The following is a 23,059-nucleotide window of genomic DNA, read 5'->3' as shown; positions in this document are numbered from 1 at the left end:
CAAGTTCTTTTCATATTTCATTAATTTCAATTATGAAGCTTTATCTTTGAATGTCATTTTCAAGCTGTGAATTGCAAGCGAAAGCCCTTGTGCAAGAGAAGACATTTGTTTCAGGTCGGCCAATGCGAGTCATAAGATAAAAAAAGTGGGGCCGCTAATTTTACATTTTAATATTATAAGCGAGATCTTATATGCTTAGCGCTGGTGGTAGTGTATCATATTCACCAGGATGTAAATTTAAGTGTTAAAGAAAAGGGAAAAGGGAAAAGGGAAAGAAAAGCTGGTATCTTTCTTAAAGCAAAATTAGCTAGCTAATAACAAAAGCACTGAAGTGTATGTTAAATTATTAACTTTACACGCAAAGGATTTATTTCCATTTACAATGTAGAAAGAAAGAAAGAAAGAAGAAACTCGAGAGAAAGCAAGTGATGTCCCTTTTAAGGATGAACATATTTTGATGCGAGGAGAAAGCAACCAACAGAAATCAACATTGTATTCAATAATGGATCTTTAAAAGCAAGCGATCGAGAAAAAAAGAATGTTTTGGCTTTGGGTAGCTTCAGTTTCAATCATTTTGGCACTATATACATTCTCTTTATGGGTATGTGACGAAATGCAAACCTTTCACTTAACCATTTAATTAGGTGCTGAAACTGCAAGAAAAAACAAAAACATCCCCAAAATCATGTCATATAATAAGAAACCGGATTAATGAGTTTCCGTAGAAAAAAGAAAATCAAAATTAATTGAGACGTTTTCTCTCTCTAATTCTTAGTTCATTTCCAATTAATTATTATGAGCAAGCTTCACATGTAAGACTATTTCATTAATCACTAGCTAATTATCCAATAACCTATACCATAGATACCCTCTAGGTTTCAGCCGAGACTTCCCATATTTTGATCTCCCCATCAAGACTTCCACTGCAAACAGACAAGGATGAACCACAATTATTACACCCACCTCCTCCTGCAACCGCCGCAAGCGACTTTACCGGCCTTTCATGCCCCTCCAAAACTGCCACACAGCTATATCCTTTCATTTGCCTTTTTTGCCAAATCCTTACTGTCCGATCTGATGATCCACTCACTAGCAATTGATTTCTAGTCATCATGCATAATATTGCCCCTTCGTGTCCCCATAATGCCTCCGCAAACACCATTTGATGTTCATTTTCATCAACTTCCTTCTTCCTCTCCCACACCATGATCGAACGATCACAGCTACCGGAGAACAGCACCGACCCATCACCATTTAACACAAGTGCATTTATCGTTGACTTATGCTTCTCCAGAGTAGAAACCAAACGGTGCTTTCTCCCCTTGCCAACCTTCTCCCAAACTCTAATTAACCCATCAGCAGAACCTGTGTAAACAGTTCCATTATCAGACACAGCCACTGTATTAACAGCGTCATGATGTGCTAATACTGACTCTAAACACCTATTATTTTCCACATTCCATATCTTAAAACTCTTATCCCAAGAAACTGAGTATATTAACCCTCCATGCACAGCTAACCCAGAAACTGTATCCCAGTGTTCGATCCAAAGCCGCTTCTTGTGACGCCTAACGTTAACGTAGTTTCTAGGCAACACAAAATGGCGAAGCCAGTCTTTGACAGTAGGGAGCGTGGAGACAAGGTGGTGGTGTTTAGAATGAGTGATTTGCCAGACTCTGATCTTGCAGTCCTGATGAGCAGTGAAGACTTTATTGTTGTGGAATGCAATGGACTTGATGCAGCCGGAAGATGGATCACTGGTAGTAAAGGTATCAGCGTGGACATAGTTGGATAAATCAAAGACATTGATTTCATTGATGGAGGCTGCGTAAAGGAAGGTGGTATTGATTGCCAGGCAGCTGATGGGTGGTGTTGGGATTCTAAGAGTGATGATGCAGATGCAGTTGTGTTTTGGAGATTGAGTAGGCATATGTAAGTCCATAGTTGATCTCTGGGAAGACTGGTGGAATATGCTATATGTAATGGAATGGAGAGGATCATGCGGCAACTCTTGAGACCTATAATATTTTTAGGTTTCTATAGAGTACACTTGGCAAGAATTCGAAATATGTGATAATTTAGCTGGTCGGAGATGTGGGCCCTAAAATCAACTGAAAATGTACTGTACCTCCAAATACCTCTCCACTCAGCTTCCCACTTACCAGGTTTCCCAGTGACATGTTGTCAACTTTTTGGTCACCCAGCTTGTACATGAAGAACAAGAACTCCCCTTTATTTAAAAAAAAAAAAAAGATTTTAATGAATTAGTAGCACTCTGATTTTAAAAACCAATAAGTAGATTCACTGGAATAATGAATAACCTAAATATTTTTCCTCTAATAATAAGATTTTCATTTAATTTAAAAAAATTTCTGATCTGTTGAAACCATATTTCCCCTTGATTTGTCATCTCCGAAATGGAGCTTTCATTTCTGAGCAACCACTGAGAAAAATTGGCAGAATAAATATTTTAGTAAACGTGGGTGGCGGGTGCCCACAAACACAATTAATTACTAAATAATCCAGCCTAAATGACAACCGTCAAGCAAAAGGGATACCAATACTTGGGCTAATAAAGTAATTTAATTACTATTAATATAAAATAATTTTTGGTATGTGAATACATGTGCTATATTCATGGAATCAAATCATAATGCTGAATTTTAATTAATTAATTAATTAGCTCAATAAATTAAAATTATAAATGATGACACCAACACCCATTTTGAAGATAAATTTTTGAGATTTGTTCAAAAGTATGTCATATTTTAGTGGTTGGATGGTAGTACGAACATAATTTTTAGGGTTTGTAAATTAATTTTGAATTTAGTAAATGATTACAAATCATGTGATCAACCACTTTAATAACATTATGGTTTAAATATATTGACATGTGTTGAGTGGAAATATTACAAGACTTTTTTATTAACCTAAACACATGATTAGAGATAATTAATTAATACATTATCAATTTTTTTCTATATTATAAGATTAATTAAATAAAAATTCTGATAATAATTTAAAAAATATACATGAAAGTTATATAAATTTATAACGTTAAATAAGAGTAACATCATGCTGCCCCAAGTAGAATTGGTTAAGATTTTGTTGAGTTTAAAAAATAAGGGCTTGAAGGCTTAAACCCCATAAATCAGCACTTGATTACATTGACGTCCTCTAAATTTATGGGCCTAATCATCCATTCATCAATGGGCCAATTGATCAAGCATCTCGAAGATTCACAATATTCACATAAAACCTTGAAATTTATTAACGTGTCATGATATTTATTTATTTTGGCCTTTTGCCTTTTATGGTATGATTTTTCATAAACAAATGTATATTGCAAAAAAAAAAAAAAAAAAAAAAAAAAAAGAAAGGAGGGGGCCAGTTGTGAGATAGACCCATCAACATACAACGCAGACAGTAGAAAATGAAAGGACGAGCAAAGGTTCATCAACCTTTCGAAATATCAGTATCCGATCCCGAAGACAAAAGGGTTAAACTTAAAAATAGAGGCAAGCAGCAAGTGGCAACCCATATAACTACAAGGAGACATGGCGTAGTCTGAGTTTCTCGAGGATATTGTCTTGCTTATCACCAACACACTCCTCACATTCTCATGGCCAGGGTTGAAATTGGCCACCACCAGCAACATCACTGCTGCTCCGCTCTAGGTTTTTCTTTTTTGTCACATTTCAAACTCATTCCCTCCCTGGGATTCTACGTCTCTTGCACTTTCCTAAAACGGCAGTTTCGCTTTAACCCACATGGGTCCATACCCTCTTCCACTAGCCTCACACTCTTCATATAATTTTCCCTAATTTCTTTTAATTTGGAACACTATGATTCTTTAATTGAAGAAAAAGTGCATCCATCAGCATGAAAATTATTTTTGACGGTGCAAAACACACATCAAAGTTGATTGAAAGGGATCCAAGTCCACCTTTACTCTTCTTTTCACACCTTCACTCCAATCTATTAAAAGCAAAAGAGTCAATTATTTGGCCTCCACGTATAATACTCATAATATAATAGCAAAGCAATTGTTTCTTAGGAACCCACCATGTTCATTAAGCTTGGGTCCTATGCTTTTAAATCTAGACACCAACTAGAAACTGTTTGATATGATTGATTTTCTGACCACATTCATATCTACCTAAAGATCCGGTTGTTGTTTTCTCAATTTATGTATGCATATTTTCTTTGAGACAAAGATGTCTTGTTCGCTTGGATCATGTAACCTTGTTTTCGTCAAATCAAACCCATTAAATCAACCCCATTTACCGACAACGGTCCTGATGTTTGGTGTGCGTTATAGCGGATGAATAACCAAAACGCCGAGTAGAGTTGTTTGTTTTCGTCGGGAAATAATACAGACACGTGTAGTAAAATGGGACAACCTGGAAATCTTGTGCCGGTCCATAGAAATAAGGACGTTTTTGCAATGATGTCCTTTCAAGTTTTTTTTTTCTTTTCTTTTTTTTCTGAGGGAATAGTTGAACTTGATACTTATGTGATTCAATTAAATCGGTATATTGCTGTAAATAGTAAATAATCTTTTTTTTTATATAATTGTATCAGATTATAAAAGAAATTCATAACTCAAACTTAAAAACTAAAGTTTTTTTTTATTTAAATATTAACTAAGTGCATTTAAAGTTAGATTAATCGATGACTAATTATGTTTAGGGGCATAATGAAAGGTAGAGGAACAGTTGGGCAACTAATAAAAATATAGAAAAAGATAGAGGCTAGGTGTCAAAAAAATTTAAAGAATATAAAGACAGAAGTTTAGCACGTGAGAGAGGGGGGGATGAACGCCCGCATGAGACAAGCTGTAATCATATCATGACCCTCTAAACGAGCTAGAGAAAATTCCACCCACACAACAATAACAAAAATTACTCTCTTTCTCTCTCTATCTCAACTACATGCTCTCTGCCAAAAGGAAAAGAAAAGAGAAAGGAATGTTCTTCTTCTTCTTCTTCTTCTTTTATTAATTGAGTGTTTCTTTAGAGAGAAGAAACAAGTTTGCATAGACATAGAAAGATATACACAGAGATAACTGGGAGATAAAAGAGTGCAGCAGGATGGGTGGGGTAACTTCTTCCATGGCAGCAAAAATGGCTTTTTTCCCGCCCAACCCTCCTTCCTATAAGCTAATTACTGATGATGCCACTGGCCTTTTGCTTCTGGATCACTTTCCTCACCGTGAGAACGTCGATGTCTTGAGACTTCCTACCCGCCGGGGCACCGATATTGTTGCTGTGTATGTTAGGCACCCTATGGCCACCTCTACTCTGCTCTATTCTCATGGAAATGCTGCTGATATTGGCCAGATGTATGAGCTCTTCATCGAATTGAGCATCCACTTGCGTGTAAATCTCATGGGGTAAGTTCACTTTAACTTAGCCCTGTTTCCTGTGTCGAATTTTTTGTTGATCGTTGTAGATGCAGAGAGTATGTTGTTGAACTTCGGTGAATGTATGATTCTAGTTGACATTTTAGGGAATTTGGCTTGCTTTTGTGTAGAATACTAGAAGAAATAGATGTTGGGAAAGAGTCGTGTTGCAGATTATGGATGACTTGTTTAGAAAGTCTAGTTTCTGATAAGTTTGAACGGTCCTTTTTTTTTTTTTTCCAAATTAAAATTTCTGTGGTTTCGTTAGATGAAGTTCGTTTGAGATCAAGTGGCTGTTTGCCTGATTTAGTTGTCTTGCTGATAAATTCCCTGAATTAGGGAAGTGAAGATTTTTTCAGTAGATCTATTCTATTCCATCATTGTTTTCTTTTTCTTTTTTTCTTCTCTTCTGGATTGCCTATGATTATTTTATTAATATATAATGCTCTGATTTGGGGAATGAAATATCTTATGGATTTTGTTATTTGCAACTAAATATATGGCTAGCTAAGAGTATCTTTGGTTCAATTCAATTATATCAGAATTCTATTTAATTCCACAAGATTTTGAAGAATGGAATTGAAACAAACAGAAACACTATGTAAATGATTCAACCACATATCGGGGGAAGGGGATAATTGAGTGCAACTTTTGTGCTTAGACATGAATAGGAGTTGCTTTTTTGGTGAGTTATACAGTTTCTGTTGGGTTTCTGGTTAATGGGAATTAAAGATAATGCAATTGAGAGTAGATTATTTCTCTTTTCCTGTTATATTACCATAGGTAGGTTTTTGTCCTCCGTCTAGTTTGTTTCTAGGCCCTGGACTAGTTAAAATAAAAAGAGGTTTCAAAGATATGTCACTTTAATGAAGTTGGAGTGAAGAATAAGGGTAAAAAGAAAAAAAGGGTAAGGTGAAGAGCCATTTCAGTCTTGGAGGTTGTCTCAGAAATTAAAAAAATGAGATTGAGGATGGGCTGACTGTTTTTTTCCTTTTTCTCATTAAGATATCACGAGAAACTGGCAATGCCTAGCTGCTAATTTAACCATATGCTATGTTGGTTTGATAAACAATGTAATATAAAAAGTAAGCAAGTCTTTTAGTTGTACCAGATATATAGCATGTTCTATTGCATGAAGTTATGGATATGCAACAAGGAGCTTGACAAGAACCGTGAATGTTGTGGTGGAGTGAGAAATTTCATTAAAACAGTTTAGCACACTCTAATGTTCATTGAAAGTTGGAAGAATAGCATTCTGTTTAGTTATTTGATCAGTGCCTAACACCAGAAAATTTCATAGATCTTAGCATCAGTCAAGAAACCTGCTCTTTGCTAAAGTGAATGCATTAATTTATGCAGTCATCCGACAGCCTATATATTGGTAAACGATAAGTGCTAAATTACCTTTTTCCCAATTCTTGCAGGTATGACTACTCTGGCTATGGACAATCATCAGGCAAGGTAAGTAATATAATTATTCTATTTTATATGTGACTGAAATTACTGTAGTCAAACAGCTTCTCTAAAGCATCATGTATCCACCCCCTCCGCAGCCTGGTGAGCACAATACTTATGCTGATATTGAAGCTGCTTATAAGTGTCTTGAGGAGAGCTATGGTACCAAGCAGGAGAATATCATCCTTTATGGTCAATCTGTTGGCAGTGGGCCAACTTTGGATCTTGCTGCACGTTTACCTCGGCTAAGAGCTGTTGTCCTGCACAGTCCTATCCTATCAGGGTTAAGAGTCATGTATCCTGTGAAGCGCACATACTGGTTCGATATCTACAAGGTTATTTTTTCATCTTCTTGTATAATCATTTATAGATCATAATATAAAAGCATAGATTACTACATTTTATACCTCCGTCCTGATTTTTTTTTGTTTTTTAATTTGGCTGTTATCCAGAACATAGACAAGATTCCATTGGTGAAGTGTCCTGTGCTTGTTATCCATGTAAGTATGATGTTGGCTGTCTCCAATAATCAGTGCAGTATTATTTATATGTGTAAAGCTTGTCCATATGACCCTGTTGGTGTAGAAAGGACATTGATCGAAAGAAGGTAGTTGCATATTTTACAGCATAAGACATAACAAATTAGCTATCCGTATTTTGAAAATTGCCTTGATGTTAAAAAATAATAATAATAAAAACCTTTAAGAGCTTTCTGTGAGTTTGGATTTTCCTTTCTCTTTGTAGTCTTTTGTGTGATCAGGTGGCTCTTTTCTTTGGTTTTCTTGTTTACACATTGTGATCACTTTAGCTTGGGAACCTACTTTTTCATATTTAAGCTTTAATTCTCTGGTTGGCCTGCTTTCTTACAGGGAACATCTGACGAAGTAGTAGACTGTTCTCATGGCAAGCAGCTCTGGGAATTGTGCCAGGAGAAATATGAACCACTATGGCTCAAAGGAGGAAATCACTGTAATTTAGAGATGTATCCAGAGTATCTAAGGCATCTGAAGAAGTTCATATCAACAGTTGAGAAATCACCTTCTCGAAGAAATACTGGTAGGAGAAGTACAGATGGAATTGAACAGCCTAGAAGGAGTACTGATTGCTTTGAGGCACCAAGGAAGAGTATGGATCGGCGAGATAAACCAAGGAAAAGCACTGATAGAACTGAAAAACTGAAGTTCCATGAATATAAGTTTACCAATATTGAAAAGCTAGAAAAGTTAAAGGTCTCCTTTGACCAAATGGAGAGGTCACGGAGAAGCGTGGAATACCATGAGAAATCTAGGAAGAGCATTGACCTACAGCTTGAAAAGGCACGGAAAAGTGTGGATTGGCTGGATAGGATTCGCGCTGTCTAATAATCTCAGTAATCCTTTGTAAAATTTGTGGACTAGATTGATTTTAGAAGGGATAGGAAAATGGGGAAAAAGGGGAATTATTCGGTATTTAACTTGTGATATCAGAGTGTGTGCCTTGCTCATTGAAGTTGCATAATAACTGTGTAATGGGATTATAGGTTTTTGATATACTGGGTGGGATTTGTTATCTTTGATTGTTAATGGAAGAATTCTAACCTCTTTATGCCACTTCAAAAAGAATGAAGCTTACAGGTTATAATTACTCCATCTTCTGATTTACAATGTTTTAACACAAGTATGTATCAGATAGGTGAAGACATGTATGGAGCCATCAACCAATAATTTTGTAGTAGCTTTTATTGCTCCAGTTATGGCAAACCTGAATAATTGAAATAGGGATTTCTGGATTGGGTCGGTTTGAAGTCAGCATCAAACTGATGGATGGGTTTTGTCCTGCCAGGCAATTGATGGTTTCGCTTGTGGACTCAAACGCAGCAGAGTAGGTTTCTTAATGACATGTTTGTTTTTCTTAATAATATTCGAAACTACCCTTATTTAATCAACAATGTGTTTTTGTTTGATAGCGATCGAGTATCGCCCTCCCCAATATTTTTTTTTCTTATTTTGAAATTTTTTAAAAATTAAAATTATACTTTTCGGGGGCATTTGCAATTTCGCATTCCCATCCCATTAGTGCAAATATTGGTGTTGGATACAACTATTGCTTACTAAATTAAATGCTTAGAGATTAAACAGAAGTAGCAAGTCTGGCCCAATCCACACCACGCTTCCTTGATGGCTTGATCCATAGACCATAGTCTCCACGCTGATCAAGCGTAAATCCTTCCATTCTTATGCTTTTCAAAATCCAAGCAATAGCTTCTCGATCCTTTCCTGAACCTTTTATTTTCCCTTCGTCTAACCCTAATTCAAAGCTGGCCTCAGAGTGAATCCCATTCAATCAAATATGTAAGTAAATTGTGGTCCTTCACTTTTCCTTCAAGTTTCTATTTATATTAGTATCGGTTTCCTTTTGTCTATTTGCAGTCTGAACGATGAATTTGTTTATTTATTTGCTTGCCGGGAAAGATGAATTGTGTCCTTCAATTAATTCAAGCAGCTGTATTAGTTTTAGTTTAGTGTTGATTTCCTCCTGTTTGTGTATTTTCCTTCGTTTTCTAGCTACCAAATAAACCCGAGGTGGTGATGATTTAATCTCGTGAATGTTTCAGGTCTCAGGAGGAGCTTGCGAAGGAAGCTATAAAGCACGCGCTTAAGGCGTTGAGGAAGCGCCATTTGCTTGAAGAAGCCGCCCATGCTCCTGCTTATACTGCTCTTTCCAGACCGATTATCTTTCAGGTCTCTCTCTCTCTCTCTCTCTCTCTCTCTCGCTCGCTCGCTCGCTATTGATTGTATCAAATTGTGTTTTGGGAAAAGGAAAATTCTCTAATTGCATGTTCGTTAATTATGATTGCCGGTTATTGTTATACAGCAAGGCTAACTCTCCATAAATTAGACTTTTGATGGCCAGAACTCCTCGTTCTACTCGAGTTAGTGGAGTTAAACTTTTGCTCATAACTTTGCAAGCTTTGACATGATTCTAGTAGCAATTTTGTTCCCCTCCTTGTGCGTTGTCTGAACATCAATTTCAATTTTTTATGGGCTTTGACTGGTTATCATTCTACAAATTTTATCATATCTTATGTTACCTCGTGACTAGTTTTTGATGGTATGCTCTCTTGTTGCTTATGCCATGGAAGGGCTCAGAATGGAAGGAGAAAGCAGAAAATCTTGAATTGGAACTTCAGCAATGTTACAGAGCTCAGTCTCGATTATCTGAGCAACTTGTAGTGGAGGTAGCAGAGTCCAGAGCATCAAAGGCTGCACTGGAAGAGAAAGAGGCAGCATTCACTGATTTGCAAAAGGAGTTGGCTCAAACAAGGTTTTCTTTAAGTCTATGCTGCTAGGAGACGCTTATGAGGTTTTATGTTATGAAATATTGAAACATAAATTTTGTGATGCAGGGATGAATGCTCTCAATTAAAGGTAGATTTGGAAGAAAAGATTAAGGCTCTAGAATTGGTTGTCAGTGAGAATCACTCACTTCGAAAGCAATTGGAAGAGATGACTGTCAAGGCTAAGAATGCAGAAGCAGAAAATAAGATATTAGTTGATCGCTGGATGCTGCAAAAGATGCAGGATGCTGAGCGTCTTAATGAGGTACTTTATATTATTTTTGTAATTGAAAACGAAAGTGTGTAAGAGATATAATAGGTCGACTAATGTTCATCATCCAGTCCTAAAATTGTCTTATTTTTTGTGGTATAAAACTTCATGGAGGAAATGCTTCTTAAGTTAATATAATCAACTAATAGTTGTATGAAATAATTATAGGTTCTTGAAAGGCCTTTTTGAAAGGTTATCTCAATGTCTTCCCTTCATAGACCCATTGGTGATTAAGAAGATTTGGTATGGAGATAGCCTCCTTGTGTTTTCTGATGTGATTTCTGGTTTCATGCAGTTGTTGGATTTGTACCTTTTCTTTTATCATGCTACATTCATATAAAATGCCAGAATAGTCTTTATCATGGGGTGTTATATATTGAGTGTTATGGTGTAATTGTCTCACCTACTCTGTCATAAGTTAAGCACTGTAACTGATCTTACCTTTGCTGAGAAGCATTACTAAGTTGTGTGACTATGAAGTTCTTATTCTTTCTTGTTGATGGGCATATATTTAAATTATCTTTTTACTTCCGTGTGGTATAGACAAGGCTAATTAATGCTTATGTAATCAACTTAGGCTAATGCACTATATGAAGAAATGATTGACCGGCTCAAGGCAAGAGGTTTAGAGAAACTTGCTCAGCAGCAAGTGGATGGAGTGGTCCGGCAAAGTGAAGGTGGTACTATGTCTTTTGTCGAATCAACCATTCCTGCTGCATGCAAGCACAAAATTACTGCTCATGATGGTGGCTGTGCTTCTATAATGTTTGAGTACAACTCAAGCAAATTGATTAGTGGTGGACAGGATCGATCAATCAAAATGTGGGATACAAATACAGGATCCTTAAGTCGTACACTATATGGTTGCCTTGGCTCTGTTCTTGATCTTTCTGTGACCCATGATAATAGATCTGTCATTGCAGCCAGTAGCTCAAATAACTTGTATGTATGGGATGCCAACTCAGGGCGTGTCCGTCACACTCTCACAGGCCACATTGACAAAGTGTGTGCCGTGGATGTCAGCAAAATTTCAAGTCGACATATTGTCAGTGCTGCTTATGATCGCACTATAAAAGTGTGGGATTTGCATAAGGGTTACTGCACCAGCACAATTGTCTTCCACAGCAATTGCAATGCTCTTTGTTTCAGCATGGATGGACAGACCATTTGCTCAGGCCATGTTGATGGGAATCTTCGATTATGGGATATCCATACAGGAAAGTTACTCAGTGAAGTTGCTGCACATTCACTTGCAATTACGTCTATATGTCTATCTCAAAATGGAAATGTTGTATTGACGAGTGGAAGAGACAACTTGCACAACTTATTTGATATGAGGTCTTTGGAAGTTTGTGGTACGTTAAGAGCTACTGGAAACAGAGTGGCATCTAATTGGAGTCGCTCTTGTATGAGTCCTGATGACAACTATGTTGCCGCTGGATCAGCTGATGGATCTGTATACATTTGGTCAATATCCAAAGCTGAAATTGTAAGCACTCTGAAGGAACACACTTCTCCTGTCCTCTGTTGTTCATGGAGTGGACTTGGAAAACCATTAGCCAGTGCTGACAAGAATGGAATCATATATACCTGGGCTTGATGATTTACCTCTGCACACATGAATATGACAAACTGTTTATCCAAACTCTAGGTACATTTCTCTGCAAAATTTTATTGACCTTTTTTCCAAACAAAGTTTGTGGAGGGCTGGTAGTCCTGCGATGATAAAAGTACTTGATTTCATGGTCGCCTTCGCCCAGCATGATTAGCAATGGAGGGGCGTGCCTGCCTAGGAACATTTACCTTTTTTCTACAGAAAGACCATAGTCGCTGTAAATAGGAGCTATGAACAGGTTGACTACATGGGAATATTGGAAGAACATTACAAGTTGAATTTGTTGGGATGCTGATTGTTTAACCATATTATCATATTGAAATTTGTTCTGTGGAGTAAGTTGGCCATGTATATGATTATGATGGAAGTATATGAATTAGTTCTGTACTTGGTTTCAGTGCTTATTATCTAGCATTATTTTCTTTCTATTGTTTTAAATATAAGTTTTTTATTTTTAATTGTTTAAGGCGGTCAAGATCTATTTTTCTTAGGTAAAATTTTTAATTCATTATTTTTATTAAAGAAAATTATTATTGACTAAGATGTTTATACAAGTCCAAGGTTTTTTTCCCCAACTTGTTTGAATATCGATTAATCAAAGAAAATTTAAAATCAAAACGCTAACCTACTCTTTAATTCATAAATTAGAGTCTGCAGATAAAGTAGGAAAAATGAGGGACAAGTATTTAGAAGGAAAACATCGGGCAGAGTTGGTGGAGTGCATGAGTTCCAATTGGTTTATGTCATTTGCCATCTGAATTGCCCAGACTCCAGAGTGAACTGTCGTTTAATTATATTAATCTTAACGTTGAACGTAGCTCCCTAAGCCAATTGATCCAATTCTTCAAGCGATTATCAAATTTTCGGGTGTGGTCTCAAAATGACAAAAGATCTAGTTTTCCCGAACGACATTGATTGTGAAATGAAATTTGCTGTTACAGTGTCATTTAATTTTGAGACGGGATTATTATGAATATCCTCATCGAACTTGATAGTTTGTACAGGTGGATAACAGAAGGCATAACACTATATAAGTTACTTGAGGATTTGCTGATGACAGAACAAAATTTAATCTTACCATAGTTTTCAACTGGATACTAAACGTGAGGTCGGTTTTGCAAGATACTGAAAATGTTTTTAATAGGTACACTTCAAAATTAATTTTTTTAATTTACTTTAATTTTTAATTTTTATTTAATTTACTTATAATTTCGTATTATAAATATATGAGAGCCAATAACATATTTTTTTTAATTTTTTCATGTTGTAATTTTTTTCTCAGTAATTATATGTCATAATTGTTATGGTGACACTACCTAAAAATTGTTATGGTGACACTATCTGAAAACACTGAGAATCATGATTTTTGATATTTAAGAAATTAATTATATTTATCATATCTATTTTAATAGGTTCAAAAAAATAATCAGTTTAATTAATTAAAAATAATTAAATTCAATCTAATTTATAATTATAATTTATTATTAATTTATTTATCATAATATTTATTATTTATAATTTAATAAAAAAATATTGAAAATGAGTTATTCTTAATGATAGTCATTAATTTAATTAAAATTAAAAATTAAATTAAATCAAAAAACATATTTTAAATATAAATTTACTATAAAATTATTAAAATTGATAAATTAAAATAATTATTTATTTTAAATTATATTAAAATATTAATTTTTGATAGGATGTTGAGGTTCCATTTTTAGCTTTACTATTTTTTTTTATAAAATTCATTTTAATCCAAATAATTTCCGACATAATTATGAAACAATAAATGAATATAAAATATCATAAATAATCCACTCTGACTTTCGGCCAACAGAAAATTTCCTTTCTAAAATTTTCTTTTTAGTCCAAATTAATTTTTTTTTATCATCATTATATTCATTCCAAATTCCAATTTAGCATACAAAGAGACCAAAATTCACACATAAGTTTCGCCTTGTAAATTTTCGGCCATGATACCTTTTCCTTGAAATAATTTCACTTTAGTCCAATTCAATACCTACCATCACAAATTGAATATACCACTTGAAATTATATAGAAATAATAATAATTATTTATAAATCAAAATCCTTAACAAACATTTAATTTTTCTAACATTTTGTTACTATTCACAGAAATTTCAATTTTGAAAACTTTCCATAATTTCTACTCGTTTCTTATACTTCTAACTAGAAAGGTGTATGGGTTGGATAAAGTATTAAATTTTGGTGGAGTGTAAGTGTAATTTGGTGAAGAAAGGAAGAAAGAAATGGGTTATGGTGGTTCGACCAAAATGAGGAAGAAGAGGGAAAAATGAGTTTCATCTTGAATATTCTAAATTTGATGATGATTTGGATGGTTTAATTTGGTTTTGTGTGAACGCAGGGGGTATTTAAGAGCTACTGGAAACAGAGTGGCATCCAATTGGAGTCGCTCTTGTATGAGTCCTGATGACAACTATGTTGCCGCTAGATCAGCTGATGGATCTGTATACATTTGGTTAATATCTAAAGCTGAAATTGTAAGCACTCTGAAGGAACACACATCTCCTGTCCTCTGTTGTTCGTGGAGTGGACTTGGAAAACCATTAGCCACTGCTGACAAGAATGGAATTGTATATACCTGGGCTTGATGATTTAAGAGCTACATTTGAATGCTGATTGTTTAACCATATGTTCATATTGAAATTTGTTATTTTGTGCGCCAAGTTGTCTATGTAGATCATTATGATGGAAGCATAGGAATTAATTTGCTGTATTTGGTCTCAAAATGCTTATTGTCAATCGTTACTTTCTTAAAAACTTATATTTCAAATAATAGAAAGAAAATTATTATCGACTAAGATACATCTTTTCTCTATATTAAATTTTGCAGGTGAAGTGGGAAGGGGGAGGTAAAATATTCTATAAGTAAAACGTTGAGCATAGTGGGCCGACTGCATCAGTTCAAGATTGGGCAGCCATTGACCCAATCTTCGAATCTGAGCTAGGCCCAATCATCGGCCTGCATCCAACAGAAGCCACATAACCTAACCTTGCTCGTTGAGCTTGAATCCGATTCGTTTGTTGTCATTTGCAATCTAAACTGCCCAGAGTGAACTGTGAGGATGGTGAAAGTGACAACGTATTTTGCGATGTCATTTGGGGCCTTTCTATTCTGGCAATCAATGGACAAAGTCCACGTCTGGATTGCTCTTCACCAGGACGAGAAGGTGCTTATCTCTGCAACTTTTTCGAAATGCTTTCTTGGAGTTGGCTTGTTTCTGCAAATTTTGCAATTATATTAATCTTAACGTTGAATTGGTCACTAAGCAAATTGCTCCAATTCTTCAAGCCATTTTCGTTGTGGTCTCGAAATGATAGGAAAATAGAGTTTTCTCGAACGACATTGATTTATGCGATTGTCCGTCGAAATGAAATTCTCCGTTACGGTGTCGTTTTATTTTGAGGTGGGATTATTATGAATATATTCACCGTATTTGATAGATTATCCAGGTAGATAACAGAAAGCATAATTCTATAGTAGTTGCTTGAGGATTTAGGTTTTTGCTAAATCTCTATCAGATTTAATACTGTCATATTGAAAATATTAGTTCATGTATTTTTGCTAATACAAATTGAAAAATATTAGTAATTAAAAAAATTGCTGGGGTCAAAGCTTTGAGATATTAGTTGTCCCCATTACAATTAGCATTTGAGTAGAAAAATAATGAATGATTCTTATTATAGGAGATATAGATTAAAATGGCCATTGTTTCTGGTGAGAATAGATGTGTCAGACCCATATTTGTTTCTGACTGCAGAATTCTCATTTCACAACTGTTCGAACCAGTTTCATTGTGTTGTGCAGTAATGACACAATTTATGATGCAGTAATACTTGTAGCTTCAGTGCTGGTTATTCTAATCTTGCATACAATTCAGCTATAAATATGTTCAAATTGATTTCAATTTTTGAAATAGATTATCCATCAGGACTAATCATATATATATGTGGCAAAAAAGGAATTATTGAATAGCCATGCTTCTAGAATTTAGCATCTTTCATTCATCTTCTTCATAATACTCTCGTACATGCTTTTGGCTGCCACAATCCAGCAATTTTCCCGTTGATTTTCTTTTTTTTTTTGTGTGTGTATAGTATTTTTTATGCTTTTTAATGGACTTGTGTTGCCATTCTTTCAGAAAGAAAGACTTGAAAAGGAGATGGAGATCAGGAGGGTCAGAGAAGAGCTATTGCAGCAAGCTAAAGAGAAGGATTCACTAGCATGAACAGCTGCTTATTTGGTCAAATTTCTATTTCCCTTGTTTCCGTAAAGTTCTGTTAGCCATTGGAGCTTCTTTTTACAAAACATGGTAACTGAAAATAATTGAATTGGCAAATTAGTTTGCTTATATCAAGAAACGGTTTTTTTCCCTTGTTGCTGATCTATCAAAAACAATTGATTATTGTTCTAACATGTCTGTTCTACTTCGAGTCATGATTAGAATTACCAACATACTTACATGTAAACTAATCTCTAGGCACCAATAGTGGTAGAATACAGATGTTATTCACTAGTTATTTCAGATGTCTAAATCTTAAAAAAAAAAAATAACGGAGAAAAGGGAAGGCAATCTTTTTACAAAAGATTGATTGATTTGTCTTCTAGGCGTATTCGGAATCTATGCCTGCCTGCTCGGTATAACTGTAGCTTTTTTTGATGTATAAATAACAGTTTATTTCTAGATTTCCAGTGAAGAGGTAAAGTGGCTCTCTGGATGCATTTGTCAATCAGCTTCTGGACTGAGATTGTTTCCTGCCCGCGAGGGTTTTCATTATATTAAGAAAGCCTCTGTAACTATAATTAGAAATCTAAGCATGTTTAGTTATTATAGAATGCTAGATGCTGTTGCTTGGGAGGTTTCAAGTTCTCCGGTTACCTGGTCCGATAACAGGGTGCCATGTTGACACTCACAACACTCGTATATTCAAAAAAAAATTACTATTTAGTTTTGTAGATTGAAAGATTCGTAAGTTTATTTTTCGATTTTAAAAAAAATATATTAAAACATTATTGAAATTTTGAAAATTTTATTAATGAGTGCTTTAGTATTTTTAATCACTAATTATTTTATTATTTAATTTATATGCTTTGAAAAAATTTATTATATAATTTCTTAGTTTTATAAAAGTATGGTAATTAATTAGTATATTCTAAATTTTTTTATAACTTTTAACGCCTAAAATTAAGAAAGAAACCGAACAGAAGTTTAATATATTTTTTAAAATTCAGAGATATTAAAAAAATTTATTCAATTTTTAAGTGATGACGAGATCCTTTGGATTTCTAGCAAGTTAACTGGACCAAACCAAGCCTTATTGGTTGGCAAGTTTTTCGATGATGAACTGCTAATCTCGAAATTTTGTATTGTCTTCAGATTCAAGAAATCAACCATTAGGGTTTAATCATAATTAATTTTATTAAAGTATAATTATTAATAATTAATTCCGTTGAATAAATTCTGTATAAAATACATACTGCACGAGGAACGAGGCGTATGGTTAGGGAAAGAGCATATATGCTGTCAATATCAATCCATTTGGTGTGGAGTGGTACTGTGGTAGTTCAAGGCCGTCGTGTGGCTCACAAGTTAATGATTAAATATTATTTGACCTTGAAGAAGAGTTTATCAGCTCTTGAAATCTCGTTGAACATAACCGTGCAAGTGAAAAGTTGCCAAATACAGTACGCTATATTTTTCCCTTAAGCAATAACTTCAACTCTCTAGTCAAGTACTTAAGACCCTTTCTTTTTCAAGCTCTCTTTTGCTTGTTAAAGCCTTTTTTTTCTCTTTTACAAGCGACTCACTTAAGATAATGTCAGCCAATAAATCATTACATTTTTTATTGTTTTTCACATCAAAACTTTTAAAAGAAATAAAGTAATTAAATTACAGGCACATAGCAACTCATTGCATTTCATTGGCATTGCGAAACTCAGTAAATGAATGGGAAAAGTTTCTAAGTTGTAACTGCTTGTCAACTCCACTTCAACGAACCAACTAACTAGAATGAGTTAACCAGTTACTCTTTAATACTAAAAAGTGAAAAAAAGGGAAAGAAATTTAGATTGGTAGGCAAGCAAGCAGGCACCACTGGTCCTTGACCGAACAAAATCAACATTTCACTCGAACCCTTTTCCCGTTTCTGTCCTTTTTCACCCCCAATTATGGGAAAGGTGGCCTTCACTTGTATGCAATTGGCGTGCATTCATAGTGTCATTTCATGCTTGGTATAATCTAAAAACAGAAATACTTGGCAATTTCCTTCATTCTTCCTGTAGTATTCATCGCAAAGATTTTGGATTTGGGTTTCAGTTAAAGCTGAGCCAAAGACAGTTACAAGCTACTTTATTTCCCCACTTGCAAAAATGTCGTGGCTCAAAGAGTCTATGCCATGGACGTAACCAAAATCATCTCCTCTTTATTCCTTCTCTCTTTCAACAAAGCTGACGTGATAGCGTGTTCTTCATGTAAAGATCATCCCTTGTATTATATATATATGTATCAATATCAATCCATACAGCCTAATGTACTCCATTAATATTCTGGAACCCAATCTCTACATATCGTCTTCCATTAATTATATCATGTTGTTGATGCCCATAAGGAAGCTGTAACTTCTTCATTTAATTCTCTTTGTTTCTTCTACTAATTCATATCTTCTTCTATTATTCCTCTTCTTTCGTTTCTCTATATAAGCAGTAGCTGAGGTTCTTCATTTCCCATCAAGTTCCCAGGTAGAAAAATGGCAATGAAGAGGTTTCTGCTTCTTGCTCTCTCATTGGCTTTGGTTCTAGGAATTTCAGAGAGTTTTGAATTCCATGAAAATGATCTGGCATCTGAAGAAAGCTTGTGGGATTTGTACGAGAGGTGGAGGAGCCACCACACTGTTTCTAGGAGTCTTCACGAGAAACACAAGCGTTTCAATGTGTTCAAATACAATGCCATGCATGTTTACAACACTAACAAGCAGGATAAGCCTTACAAGTTGAAGCTGAACAAGTATGCAGACATGACCAACCATGAATTTAGGAGCACTTATGCTGGTTCAAAGATAAAACATCATCGGATGTTTAGAGGGGTGCCACATGTAAACGAGAGCTTCATGTATGAGAAAGTGGAAAGAGTTCCGTCGTCCGTTGATTGGAGAAAGAAAGGTGCTGTCACTGGTGTTAAGGACCAGGGCCAATGTGGTAAGGCTTATTTTTCAAATTTTGGTTCTTCTTCCAATGTGGAAAAGCTTTAAAAATCTAGTCTTTTGTTTTATTTTTTTATATGTTATCCATAAGTGAAGAACATCCGCGACAGGTTGTAAAGATGGAATCTACCTTCCAGTTATTGACACGATTGCAAAAGGGGTGAAATTTTGATTCTTGTTATTAATTCTTGCCATTTTTTATTTGATATAGGTAGTTGCTGGGCATTTTCAACCGTCGTAGCAGTTGAGGGTATTAATCAAATTAAGACTAATAAGCTAGTATCTCTGTCCGAGCAAGAGTTGGTGGATTGCGACATTGATGTGAACCAAGGATGTAATGGAGGGCTAATGGAGTATGCATTTGAGTTCATTAAGAATCAAGGAGGCATAACAACTGAGACTAATTACCCTTACATAGCTGATGGTGGAAGTTGTGATGTTTCAAAGGTTGATATCCATTTTTTTCATTTATTTTGAAATAAGTTTAGATAAGGGAAAGTTGCAGCTTTTTATAATATTAATCCATTGCTAATTACAATTGCAATGCTGCCAGGAGAATTCACCAGCAGTCTCTATTGACGGATATGAGAAGGTGCCTGCAAATAATGAGGATGCGTTGCTCAAGGCAGTTGCAAACCAGCCTGTATCTGTGGCCATAGATGCTGGAGGTTCAGATTTCCAGTTCTATTCAGAGGTAAACTTCATGGTTCTTTTAAACCATCAACATTAGCTATAGCATCAGAACAGCTCGCTTATTCCTCTCCTAATTTGGTTTTGTATGAATGCAGGGGGTATTTACTGGAAGTTGCGGAACAGAACTAGATCATGGAGTTGCAATCGTGGGTTATGGCACAACTGTTGATGGAACCAAGTACTGGATTGTGAAGAATTCCTGGGGAACAGAATGGGGAGAGAAGGGCTACATAAGGATGCAGCGTGGCATCTCAGATAGAGAGGGACTCTGTGGTATAGCAATGGAGGCTTCATATCCCATCAAGAACACCTCAGATAATCCTAAAGGAGTTAAATCTTCTCCCAAGGATGAACTCTAAACTACATGCTGCCATGAATTCTACTCCACAGTTCAGCCTCATGTTCCTCTGATTAAATAATTTCAGTGACCTAATTCAATGATGTTATATCAATTAAACTGTGTTTCCCGTTTCCTATTTCCTATTTCAAAATGAATAAATAGTTCTAGATCATTTCTACTGCATGTGATTACCAAATGTCCCCACAATTCCATTGCAATCAACCTCTTGCTAAGCAGAACATCCAAGCTCTTGAGAAAATGATGACTACTACAACTTTTTCAAATTTTTTCTTTCAATTATATCTAAAATGAAAATGCTTATTTGACTCTCAGCCACAAATACCAAAAGGATTCAAAGGAGATGAAGAATAAAACAGGACAGCTTATTATTGCTAAGATGTCTTCAGAAACACAAGATGCATAGACAAATATTTAACAGAAACATGCTGCCAATTTTCAGCAAGTATGACTTGCATACTTGTTCTGTTGTATACTCATTATGTGATACAACTTTTAACCATAACATCTTATGGGGTCACTGCAACCCTTCTCAGCAGACTGCTTGGCTCCATTACGTCCTCCATTTTCAAGATACTGCTGGTGGTACTCCTCTGCTCTATAAAATCTTTTAGCTGGAAGAATTTCAGTGACAATCTTCTTATCCTTCATTTCCAACTGCTTAGATTCCTTTGATTCTTGGGCTAAACGAGCTTGTTTCTCATTGTAATAGTATATTCCTGATCTATACTGGGAACCCACATCACCACCCTGATCAATCAATCAAGAAAAAGAAAAAAGCCTGGCATCTTAAGAGTCTCTAATTATAAATTGGAATCAAAGGCTGAACCCTACCAACAGCACCACCGGAGTAAAGGAGGCCATACCTGGCGATTGAAAGTTGTAGGATCGTGGCGAGACCAGAAAAGAGAGAGGAGGTTGGTATAGGGGCAAACCTCCGGGTCAAATTGGACTCGCACGACCTCGACGTGGTTAGTAGCGCCGGTGCAAACGAGTTTGTAATTAGGATCGTGGACGTGACCCTGAGAGTATCCGACCTCCGTCTTCAGTACCCCAAAAACTCGTTGAAACGCAAGCTCCACTCCCCAGAAACAGCCTGCTCCGAACTGAGCAAACTCGTGAGCGGGATTATCGGGTTGGTCCAGATCAGGATCGAGGGCAGGGTTGGGTGCGATACAAGCCATTCTCTTCAGCTCTTTGGACTGGGAACTAACTCTGGCACAGGAATCAGGGTAAACTAATTATACACACCCATTCGTACGTACGAATACGATGATGAATCTTTTTCCATATTTATTGCATTTTTTGGAATGAATGAACCTGCCCAACTCATTGCATGGAATTCACAATTTGCTCTTTTCACTAAAATATTTTAGATTTTTTCAGCCATTTTATATACACCACATCTAATCATCCAATCCAAAATTTGCACATAATTTGAAATTACAATTAATTATTCTTATTTAATATTTTTTTCATCATTTATTATAATCTGAAGTTGAGCTTCCTAACTAATGGCTTGTTTTATGAAATTCGTTGAATATAATAATTTAAAAAAAAAAAAATTGAATTGTGTGGCCTGTAGATACCTGAGACTTAAAAGACCAATTAGATAAGACCCAATAAGTCTGAGCCCTAACACTAGTCAACTAGTCATGGGCCTTCTGTTTTTCAAGGTTTTTCTTATGTTAAAAAGCCAATCTAAATAACTGTTTTGATTTTTTTTTTATCAATATATAAATAAGTTTAATTTTTTTATTTAATAAAACGTTTGACTTAATACTTAAGTTCAAAAACAAAACGATTTAAATAAAATATTTTCTAATAATAATATTTTATTTTCTAATTTTAAATTAAAATTTATTTTACTTTTGATCTTGAATTTTCTTTATTAATTTATTTTTTTGTTTGAGTTAAACATAGTAAATAATTTTAATACATAAAAATTATTAAAAAATGAATTTATTTATTTTTTTACATAATTATTTTTTTAATATTAACTATAATTTTTTCCCTAATAAAATTTTAAAAAAAAATCCCATACAACAGTTATAATCAATAATTAAAATCTAATGCAGCTGCTACCTAGAATCAATTAGTTTTACGTAATTGAAAATTGAAAATAATATACATCTAGGTGTATTGAGAGCTCTATTGGTGTAGTAGTCAATTGAAAGTGGAGATATTTTCATCTTAATGGGTCCAGTTGCTTTTAACATTTTCTATGTTGATAAAGACCAGATAAAAAATCCAATGCATTCGTCCAAGTTGAGTCAGTGCAGTAGAGAAATATCAAGTTGCTTTTCGAATAAATGTGGCAGAAAATTTATTAAAATTAACCCTCTTGTTCAACATGTAGATGCCAAAATCACATGATTGTAATGGAAATAATGATGGATGTGGAATTAAAGTAGAGCAGGGCCATAGGAGGATTTCTTTGTTTCAGTCGCATGATTGTGGTCGCTTGTTTAAAAACAATAGTTGCCGACTTTACTTCATTTATAAATGAGAAAAACATCTTCTGCATGACTTTTTCTCTATTAGAAAACACAAAGAACGAGTACAATGAAGTCTCAAGGGGCTAAAACCATGATGAAGGGACTCCATGGCTTCTCCTCATAATTCAATCTCTAGGGACCTCCACCAACACAGGATAGCTAGTCAACATTCCCATTAAATTTAATCGCTAGTCTCTGATATTTGAT

General features: G+C 35.0%; 6 protein-coding genes across 7 annotated transcripts; 4 read left to right on the top strand and 2 right to left on the bottom strand.

The window, feature by feature from the left end:
• Positions 1–721: 721 nt before the first annotated feature.
• On the bottom strand, positions 722–2,024 carry LOC110631230 (protein JINGUBANG). Its single transcript, XM_021778982.2, has one exon. The coding sequence runs from the start codon at positions 1,940–1,942 to the stop codon at positions 872–874; it is 1,071 nt and encodes a 356-aa protein (XP_021634674.2). The 5' UTR covers positions 1,943–2,024; the 3' UTR covers positions 722–871.
• A 2,829-nt stretch (positions 2,025–4,853) lies between these two features.
• On the top strand, positions 4,854–8,482 carry LOC110600172 (alpha/beta hydrolase domain-containing protein 17B). The gene is made up of 5 exons (XM_021736940.2): positions 4,854–5,395; positions 6,829–6,865; positions 6,958–7,194; positions 7,312–7,359; positions 7,729–8,482. The coding sequence occupies exons 1-5, from the start codon at positions 5,094–5,096 to the stop codon at positions 8,218–8,220; spliced, it is 1,116 nt and encodes a 371-aa protein (XP_021592632.2). The 5' UTR covers positions 4,854–5,093; the 3' UTR covers positions 8,221–8,482.
• Positions 8,483–8,582: 100 nt separating this feature from the next.
• On the top strand, positions 8,583–12,458 carry LOC110600272 (autophagy-related protein 16). Of its 2 annotated transcripts, none has more exons than XM_043950406.1 (5): positions 8,583–8,719; positions 9,453–9,579; positions 9,981–10,162; positions 10,245–10,440; positions 11,024–12,458. In XM_043950406.1, the coding sequence occupies exons 1-5, from the start codon at positions 8,658–8,660 to the stop codon at positions 12,044–12,046; spliced, it is 1,590 nt and encodes a 529-aa protein (XP_043806341.1). In that variant the 5' UTR covers positions 8,583–8,657; the 3' UTR covers positions 12,047–12,458. The 2 variants fall into 2 exon arrangements, with proteins under 2 accessions (XP_043806341.1, XP_043806342.1); XM_043950407.1 differs by lacking the exon at positions 8,583–8,719 and adding an exon at positions 8,827–9,189.
• A 2,544-nt stretch (positions 12,459–15,002) lies between these two features.
• LOC122721749 lies at positions 15,003–16,520 on the top strand. Its single transcript, XM_043950409.1, has 2 exons — positions 15,003–15,273; positions 16,246–16,520. Exons 1-2 carry the CDS (start codon positions 15,169–15,171, stop codon positions 16,330–16,332), a joined length of 192 nt encoding a protein of 63 aa, XP_043806344.1. The 5' UTR covers positions 15,003–15,168; the 3' UTR covers positions 16,333–16,520.
• Positions 16,521–18,186: 1,666 nt separating this feature from the next.
• Positions 18,187–20,519, top strand: LOC110600043 (vignain). Its single transcript, XM_021736736.2, has 4 exons — positions 18,187–19,298; positions 19,515–19,750; positions 19,857–19,997; positions 20,092–20,519. Exons 1-4 carry the CDS (start codon positions 18,851–18,853, stop codon positions 20,353–20,355), a joined length of 1,089 nt encoding a protein of 362 aa, XP_021592428.2. The 5' UTR covers positions 18,187–18,850; the 3' UTR covers positions 20,356–20,519.
• Positions 20,520–20,698: 179 nt separating this feature from the next.
• LOC110600045 (peptide methionine sulfoxide reductase) lies at positions 20,699–21,713 on the bottom strand. Its single transcript, XM_021736737.2, has 2 exons — positions 21,221–21,713; positions 20,699–21,104 (listed from the first exon to the last, which is right to left on the bottom strand). Exons 1-2 carry the CDS (start codon positions 21,536–21,538, stop codon positions 20,850–20,852), a joined length of 573 nt encoding a protein of 190 aa, XP_021592429.2. The 5' UTR covers positions 21,539–21,713; the 3' UTR covers positions 20,699–20,849.
• Positions 21,714–23,059: the final 1,346 nt, after the last annotated feature.

This window comes from Manihot esculenta, chromosome 14 (genome assembly GCF_001659605.2).
Source record: "Manihot esculenta cultivar AM560-2 chromosome 14, M.esculenta_v8, whole genome shotgun sequence".
Taxonomy (NCBI): domain Eukaryota; kingdom Viridiplantae; phylum Streptophyta; class Magnoliopsida; order Malpighiales; family Euphorbiaceae; genus Manihot; species Manihot esculenta.
The sequence above is the reverse complement of the archived record's forward strand: the minus strand, read 5'-3'. Positions and strand labels throughout refer to the sequence as shown.